This window comes from Schistocerca cancellata, chromosome 6, assembly GCF_023864275.1.
Source record: "Schistocerca cancellata isolate TAMUIC-IGC-003103 chromosome 6, iqSchCanc2.1, whole genome shotgun sequence".
Lineage (NCBI taxonomy): Eukaryota > Metazoa > Arthropoda > Insecta > Orthoptera > Acrididae > Schistocerca > Schistocerca cancellata.
In genome coordinates this window covers 534,660,810-534,677,658 of record NC_064631.1, presented here as the reverse complement: position 1 = coordinate 534,677,658, position 16,849 = coordinate 534,660,810, and the positions used below count along the sequence as shown (strand labels likewise).

Here is a 16,849-nt window from a genome sequence, read left to right as displayed (position 1 = left end):
GAGATATTACTTTCGTGAATGAATTTCATTTACTGAATTTAAGATTACAGCTTATATTACATGGTCACTGCATCTGAGGTCGCTGCGGATGGTTACTCGTAGGGCAGTTAAAAGTGTCTTCGGCGGCTTTGCTTATTCGTTTTTTGGGAAAGCACTTACGTGGCGGACGTAGCCTGCTTCCTAACACGTTATCCCTTCGACACGTGGCTTGATAAAGCGTCATTGCTGACGAATCACGCGAGGTCACGCCCGCGTCTGACCGGTGACCGTTTCACGTGGTATTCCTGGCGGTGACGGGGCCGCATTTGCATTCCCGGCGCGCTACGTCGTCACAGCCACGTGACGCTGCGCTGCGCAACGGGCGCGCCTCCAGCGACCGCCGTTCTGCGCATGCGCGGCATCGAGTCAGTCTCATATTTCCCCTCACCGGCTCGTCCTCGCTTGCAGTTTGTGTCCTGCAGCTTTCGAAGGTATACCGCTGTAGATTCGCGCTCGACAACCATGGCAGTCGGTAAGGAAAACAGCAATAATAGCTTTAATTTTGCTTGTTGCTATCAACTGATATGTTTACGTAAATATTATGGGTTGATAACCATGAACTAGTTCCGTAGAAGACAGGAATGTATATCCGCCGTAGCAGTCTCTTCCTTGCACAGTCAAGTGAGGTGGCGCAGAGGGCAGCACGCTGGACTCGCAGTCGGCAGGACGATGGTTCAGACCCGTAAAAAATAATATAGGTGGAACCCCTTCACGCCCACACCGGCATGATGGCAAACTCAAAAGGTGTACTGCCATCTCTGCATAAGGGTTAGTTTTCACTAATGTGAGGTTTCGCAGGATGTGGATACTACGATGTTTGCGTACGGCTGGTTAAGGTTAACCATCAATACGCGCTCATCTGGAGATGGATTGGGTCGAAAGTCGAACGAAGGGTAGCGGTTTGAAGGGCAGAGGAAAAAAAGTGCTGAGATAGTTTGGTCGGTTAGTAAGAGCAGTAGCGGATGTCTTGCTGCCTGCGACAGGTCATGCAAGGGTAGGCTTTGTTAGTAGTGGGTATCCTGCAGGTCGGTACTTTTCACGTTGTGCGGTGCTGTTACTCGGCGGCTGCCGGTGGGTGCCGGTGTTGATCAGCGCCAGCATACCTGTAACAGGTTCATCATCATTTTGTGCCCGATAGGTCACATACTAGATGCACAGTGTAGGCTGATGTTGGCGATTTGTTTGCGCGTTAGTGGGCGAGCTCGTCGGTTTCCCTGCTGTAGCCTGTTAGTCGGCTGTAATAGCAGCTGGTATATCCAGTCAACGTAGCGGATATGCAGGGGCTTGCCGACGTTTGTCGCTTGTTGGTGGTTACGCCCCAGCTAGTAGTGTCTTTGGCGGCTTATGCTTCCACCTATGGTGGTTCAGACCCGTGCCCGGCCATCAAGATATAGGTTTTTCGTGATTTCCCTAAATCGCTCCAGTGGTGGGATGCTTCCTTTGAGAGGACACGGTCGATTCCCTTCCTCACCCTTGAAACATTCCGAGCATGTGCTGCGTCCCTAATGACCCCACTGTCGACGGGACGTTCAACGCTAATCGTTCTTCCTTCCTCACGCACAGCAAAATAATGCAGTGACATGTTAGACGCCGATGTCATCTTATATGGGAAGCTGATAGTGGAAAAGTTCCATGCAGCCTCACTACCTTATATCCTAGCCAATAATATTCCGCTTTAACATCTGTGTTCGCTTTTACTATTTAACTGCCCACTGATGGTCGTAAATCGTAGGATTTCAGTAGTTCGATACGTATTATGCTGAACATGGCACCTCCGTCCAGTCGCTATGTGCGGGACATCATTGATCAAGCAGTGTATCGGAAATATGGTGGCTTTCGTATGGATGTCGGTAAAACGGTCTCTAAGGAACACCTGAAAGCTTATTGAGATTCTTGATATGGCATTAAGTGACGAGTTAAACTATGCAAAGATATCCTGTATTTACGGAGAGTTCTTTTGACAAAAAGTTTGAACTCATATTGTAAAGCTACATGTGCCTTAGTTAATAATATGGCTGTTTTAACGTAAATCTGTTGCATTTTGTATAGTATAGAGAAAACTGCAACTAAAGACTACTACTAAACCATTCAAACGCAATACAGTGCTGCTAACATTATTGTACACGCTATTTCGTCTAATTCCGGTAGAATTAGTAATTCTTGTCGTATTACTGTGCAAGTGAAAGTTCTTCAAACTCTACTCGCACCATAGTTGTCAAAGACGAGAATCTTCGCCTATAAGGTCTTGGCAAAGGCTGCGTAACAAATCAGAGAATTCCCTTGTAGATACTCTTTGAAAGACGTCTTGGAAACTTTGTGAAACAGCCAGCTACATTCGCGAAATGATTTCTTAATTGGAGCGCCTAACTGTTTCGCCTGTTGAAATCGAGGTTCAGTCGTTGGTGGATTGGCGTCTGCACGCCCAAAGCCGGTGTCCCGTGGTGGGCGTGGCCCGCCGCGCTGACGTGGCCGTCGGCGACGCCGAAGCTCGCCCTTTGCCGGCAGCGGCAGCTGCAGTGCAGTCGATCGCACCCTTCCTGGGCACGGCCTCATTTCGGCGAGCCGGGGGCGTCTTATGGGTGGCCGGCGCCCTCGGGCCGGATCGAACGAAGGTCCTCGCTGCGCAGTTAGCGCACCTGGATTGCGGTAGCCCGCCCTAACCGAATTCCAGAACCCTTTCTTTCTAGCTCTGTCTCATACCGAGTGACGTAGTCCATTGTGTAGGTCGTTTACGAGAGGATTCGCCCTGGCAATCAAATTTAGGAAACCTTAATAATGAAATCCGTCTACTGCCTTCTTGCAGCGTTTTTACTGTGATGGCAGTGTATATTCCGAAGTCACAGCTTAATCGTCTTGGCATTAGTTTGTATTTAAGGAACTTCATTCTGCTTTCCACACGCTGGGAACGCGTGCCCTGTTGACATCGCAATGAAACTCATTGCATAAAATCTGCAGCTCAGATGACAGGCCAAATGAGGCAGCGGGTAGATGACTGGGATCGTTTTTGGTGAAGGGTGATATGGACCGACATCCAGTTCCCCAGCGAGGTTTTCCATAACATCGAAATGTACACTAGCGTGTAGTAAAACTGCTGTAAAAAGACACGCGAATTTTATGATTAAGGGCTCCACTTCATTGTCTGGTATCTCAAGAGTTGTTGCTGTGGAGGCCACGAAATCAGTTGTAGGTTTCCTTTGGTTTACCTTAGTCAATTCATCTGAATGCTCGAATGGTTCTTTGGAAGAGCCCTCAACCAGTTAATTCGCCGGTGAACAAAACTAGTTCTGAGTCCCTAATGACGCCGACGTAGAAGAGACGTAAGGATTTGGATTGGACTGATTTGGGGGAAGAGGTTGGGTTGGTTGGGTTGATTTGTGGGGAAGAGACCAAACAGCGAGGTCATCGGTCTCATCCGATTAGGGAAGGAAGTCGGCCGTGCCCTGTCAAAGGAACCATCCCAGCATTTGCCTAAAGCGATTTAGGGAAATCGCGGAAAACCTGAATCAGGATGGCCGGACGCGGGATTGAACCGTCTTCCTCCCGAATGCGAGTCCAGTGCGCTAACCACTGCGCCACCTCGCTCGGTAGACGTAAGGAAACTTTACTTCCAGAGAGAAAAAGATTAGAAAACCTGGAAGGTTTCGCTAGAACTGATTGACACTGATGCAGTGGAAGCAGACGTTGATAAGACTTGGGGTATACCATTGCAGATGTGTTGTTTCCTCCCGTTGTCACTGACTTCTTTTGCATGTTTTCTTTATAAAATATGAATAGTGGCTAGAGGACAAAGGTCATTTTCGAGAGGGGTGTATTACAAACAAACGTCCAGATTCTCGTTAAGGTTTTCCTTGAACATTGGTGGGTCCGCTTCTAAAAGTTACTTTGAAGAGCAAGGGGCTCTTGAAAAAGTACGTATTGCTTGTAGTAGGGGTATAATTCAACGGGGTTACATGGCGTCAGTATAATGAACGAAATCACTGGAAGTTTGTAGTAAACCGCAACAATCTCCTGAACGAAGGAAAATTAAAGCTTGGTTTACGTTGGAAACTAGTATCATTGTAAGCGGAAAATAACTATTTCAAGAAGAAATTCATTTTACGTAGGTATTGTTCTATCAGGCCTAGAGCCTAAAGAAGACTCTAAAAATCAAAGTGAATTGAAGTACGTGTAATCTGCGTAAAAAATTTTGTGCTTATGACATTTTGTGTGCAAGAATGCAAGTCCGAAGGAATATTGCACTGTTCTTCTTAATGCTGTAACATCGTATTCTCGTTAAGTCAGGGACGAGTCCATCAGCAACCTATGCTATTTTGTTTGTCCACATTCCTGCAATCTCCAGTCTCATTTTGTAGCAACCTCCGTCCTCCTTTCTTCCCACCCACTCGACACATCTTGATCTATGCTTGAATGGTTCCCACAGTGACGTCACGCTTTGATTATTTGAACAGTGTTGTCAAGCTGTCGAGGTTGTCTATTTGTGGACGTCGATGTTGATCAGACAGTGTGGAGGGAGAGAGAGAGAGAGAGAGAGAGAGAGAGAGAGAGAGTGTCCACGAAAATATTCGCTTTTTCCCCGAACCGAACCGTTGAGGAGGATGTGCAATCCAGACTGAAGTCTGTAGTGTGTACAGTTCGCGGTGCGCTCCTTACGTTTAGGCAGTCGGTCAGAATTACCTGTGTTATTCCTGATTCATTGTCGACCGGTTAACTGTCTATTAGCATACACATGTCGGAGACAGCGCAAACATTTGTTGAGCATTGCGCAGTGCGCTCCTCGCTTGTTCTCGGACGTAACAAAGTGGCAGCGCATAGACGCGTAGGCGAATTGCCGAGTACGAGTCGCTCTCTGGCAGTGAACGCTTGTCCCGTAATCTTAAGGAAAGAAGCTTCCAGAGCATTCAACTGCCGACAAGGGCAGCTGCGACCTCTGGGTAAACTAGCGGCTGCACCTGCTGGGTGTGCTGCGGCGCGTGACCGTTTCGCGCGCCTTCTGCACGCAGTCTGCAGAGCGCGACAAATGCCTCTCGCTGAGCGTTCTTTGGTTTGTGAATCTGTCGTCGTGCTTCTCGAAGCTGTTCAAACTACTCGAATCATTCCAGCTATTCCCATCGGCCTTTGTGGAGCTCCGTTTTCCAGCTGAATTCATATTTTCTGGAGAGGGTTCAGCTTCAGTCCGGTGACCATAATTCACGGAATCAAAGCGAAAGGCTGATGACCTGTTATGTCAAAAATACTTTTCTATAGACAGTTTCCTTCCACCTCTGTAAACTTTCTTCAACACTTCCTCAGTGATTCCTTTCCCAACTGCTACTCTGGCACGCAGTTCTCCTGTTTTAGTTTTGGCCATATGAGGACTACATTAGTTCGCATCAGCTTCTGTCCTGGTCTTTATCCTCGCGCGATATTCTTTCATTCTCATACCGTGCAATCTTCTTCGATCTTATGCCCATGATATTTTTGTGCTGGGTCTAATTCTTCTTTGGAAAGTTATGGTAGCCTACATTTTTGTTTTCAAAGCCATCCTGTTGTCAGTCTTTTTCCTGTACTCTTTTTCTAGATCCCTTTGTACTTCTTGTATCCAGATTACTTTCGTTCCCTCGATCATAAGAAACTACATATCTGATGTCTCAACTTGCTCAGGTTCATGCTGACTATGAGATAATAACCTCGTCACTGGGCTCAAAACTATTTTCAACCAAACATTTCTTTATATGTAGGAATCAGTGCAAGTCAGGGTGATTCAATCCTGGCGATCTTCATGAATGTTCCAACAGTCTGTATTTAAAATCGGTTTTCCACTTACAAAGCAGCCATGTAAATGGTTGCAATTTCGTGGTGATTTCTTTAAATTCAGACCATTCTTTCATCCAATTCCCCCAGAAATCTTTATACATTAGTCGCTCATTATATTAAAATTTGTAAGATGACAAATAAGAATAATTCCTTCTGCTACATCGTAGTAAATACAGGCCATGGATTGAACGCTGCTTTTCGTGCAAGCATACCGGCTTCTGTCCTCTTACTTGGTCGTTTAGATTCTAGCGAGAAACATGGATCACATCTGATCTGCAGTAACAAACCAGAGCATCAAATCATTTGGATCCTTTTAAAACGCTTTAAACAATGCTGAGAACTTCGTTCTTTTTTTGTTTTTACTTTTGTTCAGCAAAAGGGCCCTAATATTTGAAAAAAAGTTTCCTGCAGTTAATTCTTCATGTCAGTTGTACCATATTCTTGCGTTTGACGTGCCTATGGAGTCAACTGTTCCACACACTTTTAATCAGTGCTCGGCCAGTACTGCATTGTGCACCTTCTCAATGTCTTCATCTATGGCTGCTCTCCAGGGACGTCCTTCGCCGTCACAATAAACGTAGCCCTGTCTCTTTTAATTTCTGCAGGCTAATGTTTGAGATTGAATGAGCCGTCCTCTTAAAAAAATCACTGATTTTGGATGGTGTAATTTGGAGATAAACCGACCACACCAAAGAATTTTACGACTGCGCGGTATTCCAGTTTATCTATTCCGAAAAACCGTATTAACAAAACTATGGACTCAGCGGTGAAAGAAGCTCCATTTCAAAGCTAGTAATCAGATGGACAATACTTACACTGACGTTTAGATAGATACTGGCGCGTTACCCTGTTGCACAAACAAACTTGCAACGACCAGTCATTGATTATAGCACGGTAGATAAACCAATAAACAGGCAACTTTTCTGCAGCTTTGGAAAATGCCTAAATTTACGGTTGGGAAATTGGAACCCGGGAGACGAACCGAGCGAGGTGGCGCAGTGGTTAGCACACTGGACTCGCATTCGGGAGGACGACGGTTCAATCCCGTCTCCAACCATCCTGATTTAGGTTTTCCGTGATTTCCCTAAATCGTTTCAGGCAAATGCCGGGATGGTCCCTTTGAAAGGGCACGGCCGATTTCCTTCCCGATCCTTCCCTAACCCGAGCTTGCGCTCCGTCTCTAATGACCTCGTTGTCAACGGGACGTTAAACACTAACCACCACCACCACCACCGGGAGACGACCTAATGCCTGGGTGATGTTAAAAATTACACAAAAGTATTGTGGTGGTGAACGTTATAAATGATACTCCATATAGTCGTTGACAGGAACTTATGTTTGGAGACAGACGAATTCCTGTTGTGAAAGATCATATTCATACGAGAGGAAACAACAAACATTATTTGTATAGAATGAAAACTAGATAAATCCTAGATTATGGTATGCACGCACTCCTAAGTTCGATGTTGTAATCTTAATATTCGTAGAGTTTATGCAGAAACGTTTCATTGGGAAGCTGCCGATAACGCTTACTCTACACAGTGCTTATAACTCAAACATTGCACAAGCAGTGTGCATCGCCGACTAAGGAGAAATCAGTAAGCAAGCCACTGAATCGCGAGTTGCGTACGTGGGGAGCAAATGATTAAGGTAAAACATGCAGCCGTATCCGGAATAGGAAAGAAGTGTTGGCAGTATTACTACACGCGCAATATACCGGCGTAATGTAGGCAAAGTTTCGCCGGAATAATTCGGAACTATCGCAAGAAATAAAATCTAGAATAGAGGAAATTGTGAGATTTACTAATTACCTAGTATTGCGGAATTAATCATTAATTACCGGTTAATTCATACAGAAGTTTTATTGATGACAACTGTAGTTCAATTGCCGGGAACGATGCTACTTTTTCTTATTAAAAACTATCCTTGAAAGTATCTGAGCGCTGTTTCCTCTTTTTAAGAAGTAACTAGTATATTTATGCAGCCACGGTCTCAACTTATTAATTTTCTACAAAATAACATTAATCATAACTTAAAATTTCAACATTTTTTAGATGCTTGTTGCTAATTCCGTCAGTCTGATCCTTCATAAAAACTACCGCTACTAAGAGCACCAGTATGAAACAAGTTTTCTTAAACAAATACAATCACACAGAAATGATTATCTACTCTTTTTTTATCGAACTACCAAGATTCAGAAACGGCGAAGGTTTGCTTACTAGTATTTACCACTGAGCAGAAAAGCGACCAATATAAACAGTGTGTAATGTTACTAATGACTTATTAAATTTCTAATACACCTGTTGCAATATATGTCGATTCTCGAAGTCCTCAAACTAAAAGTCTGATGAATGGGATAAAAGTTTCATGACTTTAAACTTCATCCTCAACTGCTTCTTGAAAAATGGAAATAGATTGTTGTGTGATAGTGCCAAATCAGGGGATACTAGGTGATGAGTACTTAACAAGATGGAATGTTTAGTAGCCACATTTTGAAACCTCGTTGCTCCACTTTTTGTGGAGGGTCATCAGTTTTTGTAGCTACACTCCTGCGTACATATCCATCAGATTCCTCTAAGATACAGCCAGCACATTCCAGCGATATCTGAATTTCATCTTCTTCATGAAAGTTCCCAAATCTTTCCTTTCCAACCTACAAATGGTGCCGTCGTTTACTGGGATAGGGACAGATTCCCATTTAAAAGAAGATTCACGATTATTGGCGAAGAAATGGACGTTCTTTGAGAACTAACCCAGTTCGTCATTATGGCACACACTTGTCTGTAATGTTGCCTGTCAACATTTATCCTTCGCCTCCTTTCCTGCCCGAGATTGCACCCTTGTGATTAACGTTAGCAACAGTTTACCTTCGTTGACGTGGAACGCAATAACAAACTTACTGCCGTCTATAGACTACACTATCGATACTTCTGGCGCGACCTGTAGACTACACTATCGATACTTCTGGCGCGACCTGTAGACTACACTATCGATACTTCTGGCGCGACCTGTAGACTACACTATCGATACTTCTGGCGCGACCTGTAGACTACACTATCGATACTTCTGGCGCGACCTGTAGACTACACTATCGATACTTCTGGCGCGACCTGTAGACTACACTATAGATACTTCTGGCGCGACCTGTAGACTACACTATAGATACTTCTGGCGCGACCTGTAGACTACACTATCGGTACTTCTGGCGCGACCTGTAGACTACACTATCGGTACTTCTGGCGCGACCTGTAGACTACACTATCGGTACTTCTGGCGCGACCTGTAGACTACACTATCGGTACTTCTGGCGCGACCTGTAGACTACACTATCGGTACTTCTGGCGCGACCTGTAGACTACACTATCGATACTTCTGGCGCGACATGTAGACTACACTATCGATACTTCTGGCGCGACATGTAGACTACACTATCGATACTTCTGGCGCGACATGTAGACTACACTATCGATACTTCTGGCGCGACATGTAGACTACACTATCGATACTTCTGGCGCGACATGTAGACTACACTATCGATACTTCTGGCGCGACATGTACACTACACTATCGATACTTCTGGCGCGACATGTAGACTACACTATCGATACTTCTGGCGCGACATGTAGACGACACTATCGATACTTCTGGCGCGACATCTAGACGACACTATCGATACTTCTGGCGCGACATGTAGACGACACTATCGATACTTCTGGCGCGACATGTAGACGACGCTATCGATACTTCTCGCGCGACATGTAGACGACACTATCGATACTTCTGTCGCGACCTGTGGACGACACTATCGATACTTCTGGCGCGACCTGTAGACGACACTATCGATACTTCTGGCGCGACCTGTAGACGGCACTATAAATACTTCTGGCTCAACATGTAGACGACACTTTCGATACTTCTGGCGCCACCTGTAGACGATACTTTACCTGTAGACGACACTTCCTATACTTCTGGCGCCACCTGTAGACGACACTATCGATATTTCCGGCGCAACCTATAGACGACACTATCGATACTTCTGGCGCAACCTACAAACCACACTATCGATACTTTGGCACACTGAAATAGAGCGCACACAACCTGATCAGGGAACGCCGCCCCCTCCCCACCACACGGACGCACACTATATATATGCAGGTCGCTGAGCGAAGCTACGCGAACCAAATGTGGATGCGTGCAGTGGTGGTGCTGAGTGTGGGCATGGTGCAGGCTAGCGGGCGAACTCGCCCGCCTCCGCGTCGCTGGTCGGCAGCCCACGACTGCAGTGTAGCTGCCGCAGTCTGCCTGTAATCTCGCACTGCATCATCTCCAGTGCTCTGCACTGCTGCCAACTTTCGCTAGAATTACTTTTCCCCACAAGAAGTCTAAGACGACACAAACTGACAACTAGTATAGTAAATAAGAAGACATTTACAACCTCATACTTAACACCAGCTGAAAAATGAGACTATTTGAGCTCATAATAAGGCGATTTTGTTCCTGTTTAAAAGACTGAAAAGTGAGGTACGGCTGCCCCATTCTACCTTCAACATTTAAAAATTTTCTCAAAGATTTTGACATGCGAACGTTTTCGGCTTCTTTCTAACATGCAACTCACCTCGCACCCCCACAGGCTTCCCTAAGAGTAACTCACTCACACCCACTACTCCATCAAGGTATCATTGTCGTAGACTCGGTCTCTCATTATTACTGGCTCTCATCCACTTTCTCCTTCTCTTTATTCCTCTCCCACTGGCAGTATGTCCTTCACTGTTTTGTCACTATCAAGTATGTTCCACTGCCATTGTGTCCCTATGTTTCTCATTGTCTCCTGCTCGTCTACTGCCTTCTAATATTCATTACTTTTCCGTCTCTTTGTCGCGGTCATTGTCTCCGCCACACTCAGCATAAAAAAGCGCGAAAATATTCGCATGCTAAAACTTTTGGAAATTTTTTAAAGATACCGAGGAAGGTCGAATGAGACCGCTGGTACCCCATTTTTCAGTCAGTCTTTTCAGTAGGAGCATATCCGCCTTTTTTTGTGCTCCAATAGGAGCACTTTTCCGCTGGTTTCTTTCTTTTCTCTGCTGCAGTAGGGCATGTCACTCATATAAACATAACTTTATGGGTCAGTAAATTTTTTATAGTTTCCTCATATGAGATTGAAATAACACAACTAATTTTACATGTCAGGCTGGATTTTCCGTGCCCAAAAAATTTTCATGTGATTCAGTGCTGCATGGGGTTCTAGTACCCTTCTGATGACGACGGAGATGCTTTAAAGTATATTTGTCCCTGTTGCGTCGCTTTATATACTACGTTTTCATCTCTCACCATATTTTACGTGCGTATTTTATGAAGTAGAGCAACGTTGAATCTCTGTATTTCCGAAGCGAATAAAGATATCAAGAAAGTTTTGGTCACTCAGAGATCGGGGTCTTAGGAATACATGGTAAAACTTGCAGATATTTCCTCTGAATAGCCGTCTTGGAATCCGCGACTCGGTTGTGGCATCCAAAAACCATGCTTATGGGGTGTCACATGATAACGTATAAAGATTTTTGAAAGCGGGAAGATGGAAATTCTAGATAAATCAAATCAAATGGCTCTGAGCACTATGGTACTTAACTTCTGAGGTCATCAGTCCCCTAGAACTTAGAACTACTTAAACCTAACTAACCTAAGGACATCACACACCCATGCCCGAGGCAGGATTCGAACCTGCGACCGTAGCGGTCGCGCGGTTCCAGACTGTAGCGCCTAGAACCACTGGCCACCTCTGCCGGCTCTAGATAAATGCCTAGAGGATATACCGTTAAGATTTGAGCGATTGGCTGCGGTTAGTTATTTAGATATCTGCTGCAGACGGCGAAAAAATGGTGAAAGACGCCTCGCAGGTACCGCCCACGAACTAAATGGTGCCCCCATAAGCCCGTTAAGGTGCACCGTAGAGCACATGTAATGCAAACAGAACCAACCGATCTGCTTCATTTGCCTAATCTAAGGAAGTGTGTAATACTCATACGTTGACCCTGTACTGTTGGACAGTGACACTGACAATCCTTCTGTTGGGTATGCATGTGGTCCTTAGACCAAGGGCTATCCAAAACACTAGATCCTACCTTTCTACCACCAATAAAAACCGAGGTATGAGACCTGAAAAAACTTCCGTTTTTATGCGCGGCGTTGTGGAACATATTGGTAGCGCTTACCGTCGCATGCGTATCGATACTGTCTTTTTTTTTCTTATCTAGAAGGGGATAGCACGCTGCACCTCATCAAACGAGCTGCTGTCTCTCTCACTTCTGTAAGCGACTCTATCGTTTATTTCTAATTGATATAATGCTATCCGCTCGCATGAAAGAATTCGTTGGAAATGACATACTTAGGACCTTGGGTCATGTTGCTCTATGGTCAGGAATGTCTTGTCGCATTCCTTTGTGGTCCTGGCGAGTTAAAGTACGTTCTACTTCTCCGACAACATAGACACTGACAGTATATTGTACCCAGCGGCAGAGGCGAACAAAGTATACCAGAAAACTTTCTTAATAAGTCAATTATATTAAGCAACAGTGTAATTAGAAGGTAGGTCAGTGTTGACTGTAATTTTTATGGTTTATTGACAGCAAAATCGATTTAGTGTACAAATTAGTGTAGCGTACAAATTAATTTGTACACTACAGCACTGAAGATGATGATTATGTGATCGAAAATTGATTTTACTGTCAATAAACCATCAAAATTACGGCCAACGCTTACCTTCCTTCTAATTTCACGTATATGGTCTTTGTGTACACAGCACTCTATGGAGTCGCCAATCAAAGTGTGTTTTCACACGCAATCTTGTCTTAATATTTCTGTGTAAGTTTGTAAAAACTTTCCATCTTGCTCTAGAGTACTCTGTTCGTAGATTTCCGTACTGAGAAGTTACCGTCGGGGCCTAAGCCGCGTCATTATTAAACACCAGACACTTTCTTACTTGTTGCTCTGAATGACTGAGGAAACCAAATGATACTGAACAATATTTTGCAGTTAGGCGAAGGGAGAATGGCTTAAACTTTTCAATGGACTTGAAATCTTCTTCACTTACGGTCATCCTCAGTAGGATTCATCTTAACAATTTTTACAATGTTCATAACGTGACATTAGTACCACATTATGACAAGAAACATAATTAGTTTGCAGCGAAATAGATTGTAAGGCAGACTCCTGGCTGCATCCAGGAAAGTAAGCTCATATGAACTACTGATATACCTGAAGGCAAGAGTTTAAAACCTTGAAACACGTCGTGGAGGAAAATGAAAACAAGTGACTGACACGGATAATTGTGGTATCTTTTATATAACTGGTAACAAACTTCTGCTATTCACAGTTAAACACGGATGAAATGAGGTAAAGAGCCATGGTTAGCACTCAGTAATGAACTGATAACAGCTGGTGAATATCGTGATATGTTTAGAAAGAAAATTGCACACGCTGCCAGTGGATAAATCGTGAGCAGCAGAACAAGAGGTGTTCATTCATATTCTTGGGCAACCGCATCGTCACTGGAGTCATTTCCTGCAGTAGCGATTGACAGCGGCGCGTTTGTAACGATACCAGAGCGCAACTGGTTTCTAAGACCGGCTACTCGGGTGACGTCGAGACATTCCCGGAAGTACCGACAGACGCCAGATTCTCCTCTTACGTGGCGGGCGATGCCAAGGGCGTTGTGTTTGCTGTACTCTGTCCGCCGTGCGGAAGGCTGGCCGGTTTATTTCGGGCCGTGAGTTTTTATGCGCCCATATTTCTCTGGCGACTGCAGTGGGCAGGGCAGAACGCCGCCGCCTCGGCGCACGGCATCTTGGGCTAAGTAAAAAAAAAAAGGAAAAAAAAACAAACACACACAGGGCGGCCGGATCTAAGACGTTAATTACTTCTGGAGCTCTCTTCTATATCGCTCACATTTATAATACTGGAAACACTTGCTAGAATGTTACCAAAGCGGTCGCATTTGAGGACGTAGTCGCAAATCTTATGGATTTGACTGTAGTTAGAAATTTGGCCTTCGTTCTTGTCCAAAACTATAAAATACCGGGTGATCAAAAACTCAGTATAAATTTGAAAACTTAATAAACCACGGAATAATGTACATATAGAGGTAAAAATTGACACACATGCTTGGAATGACATGGGGTTTTATTAGAACAAAAAATACTCATATTGCTAGACGCGTGAAAGTACTTGTGCGCGTCGTTTGGTGATGATCGTGTGCTCAGCCGCCACTTTCTTCATGCTTGGCCTCCCAGGTCCCCAGACCTCAGTCCGTGCGATTATTGGCTTTTGGGTTACCTGAAGTCGCAAGTGTATCGTGATCGACCGACATCTCTAGGGATGCTGAAAGACAACATCCGACGCCAATGCTTCAGCATAACTCCGGATTTGCTCTACAGTGCTGATCACATTATTCCTCGACTACAGATATTGTTGAGGAATGATGGTGAACATATTGAGCATTTCCTGAAAAGAACATCATCTTTGCTTTGTCTTACTTTGTTATGATAATTATTGCTATTCTGATTAGATGAAGCGCCATCTGTAGGACATTTTTTGAACGTTTGTATTTTTTGGTTCTAATAAAACCCCATGTCATTCCAAGCATGTGTGTCAATTTGTACCTCTCTATCTACATTATTCCATGATTTATTCAGTTTTCAAATTTATACTGACTTTTTGATCACGTGGTATTTAAATTTTTAAGAAATGTGTTACCTGCAGTAGAAATTGAAAACGATAAGCACGCCTATAGAAAGCTGCCGCAGGTCGTGAAATTTTCTTCAATTTTCACTATTGTCTTTACCTGTTACTTTTATTTAAAAAAAAAAATAAATTTCCAGTTGACCCAATGGAAACCATGAAGTTCTGCTGTACATTGCGATGCCAGAAAAATTACAATACCTGTATTTTACACTAGTGGTGGCCGCGGTGAACTTTCTGAGACGTAGCTTTGGCGTCGTTTCAATCGAATGTTCCTGTTGAACTGGAGGCGAGTCAGTTTCAAATAGCCGCCCACCGTAGTCTGAGTAGCGTCGCGTTGATAATTTATTTTCACTTTGACAAATGGTCGCTATGGCCTCAGAAAACAGTGAACAGTGTGTTATGACACACCTATTAATTTCCAAATACGAACTATGTGGTTTTTATTGCTGAGTAGTAGTGCTATATGGGTTCTGCTGATGTTCATCAATGCTTCATAAGTTATTACGTTGTCATATATTCTTCTCTACTGAAAATATTTAAGAATATAAAAAGTTCACAGATTCAAAACACTAAGACTATATTACAAGTAGCACAAATTATGATATTTGCAACACGCCCCAATACGCCCGAGCTACGCAGTCTTTGATTCCTCTGCACTACATTCAAATCTTCCACAGTGTAATACACAATTCAATGATTATCTCCTACACAAACGAAGCATTTCAATGTTGAGAGAAGCATAAAATTGGTGGTGCTTATTCAATCCACCACACAAACATAAGGAAAACGCAATTTAGGTTCTAGGCGCTTCAGTCCGGAACCATGCTGCTGCTACGGACTCAGGTTCGAATTCTGCCTCGGGCATGGATGTGTGTGTTGTCCTTAGGTTAGGTAGGTTTTAGTTTTAAGTCTAGGGGACTGATGACCTCAGATGTTAAGTCCCATTGTGCTTAGAGCCATTTGAACCATAATAAATTGTTTAAGTTAGACGTTCCTCCACCTGTGGTAGAGGACCGCCTGCACAGGCTACGTATAGCTCGTTTTCGGTCCTCGGGTCTTTCCAACCGTTTTTGCACACATTCTTTGCTCTCGTTCTATAAATTCGCTATATTCTGGAAACGAGTGCCAACCATATTCGCTTTTCTTTTCCATTGTACATGCTGCTTCTGTACATGAACTGAACTTATTAATATGTGGTGAAAAATGTTTTGTGCTTGCATATTATGCCCTGTCTGAAGACAGTCTCATAGAGGCATTAACAAAGTTGGAGGATCGAAGCGTTGCTAATGACTGGAAAAAAAACAGCGCAGGTCATTCTGGGTTTCTAGAAGGATAATGCAACCGAAGGACAAAATTATAGGCATATATGTCTGACGTCTGTCTGTTGTAGAATTTTGGAACATGTTTTGTGCTCGGAAATCTAGGAATCAACATGGATTCCGAGAACGGCTATGGTGTGAAACTCGGTTCCCTCTGTCAGTCTGAGTCCCAGAAAGTCCGGCCATCCAGATTTAGGTTTTCCGTGATTTCCCTAAATCGGTCCAGGCAAATGCCGGGATGGTTCCTCTGAAAGGGCACGGCCGACTTCCTTCCCCATCCTTCCCTAATCCGATGAGACCGATGACCTCGCTGTCTGGTCTCCTTCCCCAAAACAACCCAACCCAGTCCCAGAAAGCTCCAGATACCGACGCCCAGGCAGTTGTGTTCCTTGACTTCCGGAAGGTGTCCCTACAGTTCCGCGCTGCCACCAAATGAACAAAATACGAGCGTACGGAATATCAGACCATCTGTGTGACTGGACTGAAGAATTTCTAGCAAACACAATACATCACGTCCTTCTCAACAGAGAGAAATCTTTAGATGTAAAAGTAACTTCGGGCGTACCCCAAGGGAGTGCTGTTGGACCATTACTTTTCACAATACATTAGAAGTGACCTAGCTGATAAGGTCGGAAGTTCAATGAGGCTTTTCGTGGATAATGGTGTTATATACAGTGAAGTCGTAAAGCTAGAAAATTGTAGCGAAATGCATAAAGACCTGCAAAGGATTGACTCTTGGTGCAGGGATTGGCAGTTGTTGGCCATCAAATACACAGATTAAACATATTGCGTTTAAATAGGCGAAAAGAACAATTGTTGTATGATTATACGATTGCAGAACAGTCAATTCAAGCAGTCACATCCCCAAAATATCTACGGAGCGATTTAAAATGGAACGACCACATAAAACTAATCGCACGAAAAGTCAGGAAATGTCCTCCCGGAAAGGAGGTAGCTTAAGA

General features: G+C 44.1%; 1 protein-coding gene across 1 annotated transcript in view; it reads left to right on the top strand.

Annotated features, from left to right (window-relative positions):
• Positions 1-357: 357 nt before the first annotated feature.
• The window catches only part of LOC126088124 (uncharacterized), a 49,431-nt gene continuing 32,939 nt past the window's right edge, over positions 358-16,849 (top strand). The window contains exon 1 of the mRNA XM_049906229.1: positions 358-511. Within this exon, the coding sequence (XP_049762186.1) occupies positions 391-511 (121 nt within the window). The 5' untranslated portion in view covers positions 358-390. The remainder of the gene's footprint in view (positions 512-16,849) is intronic.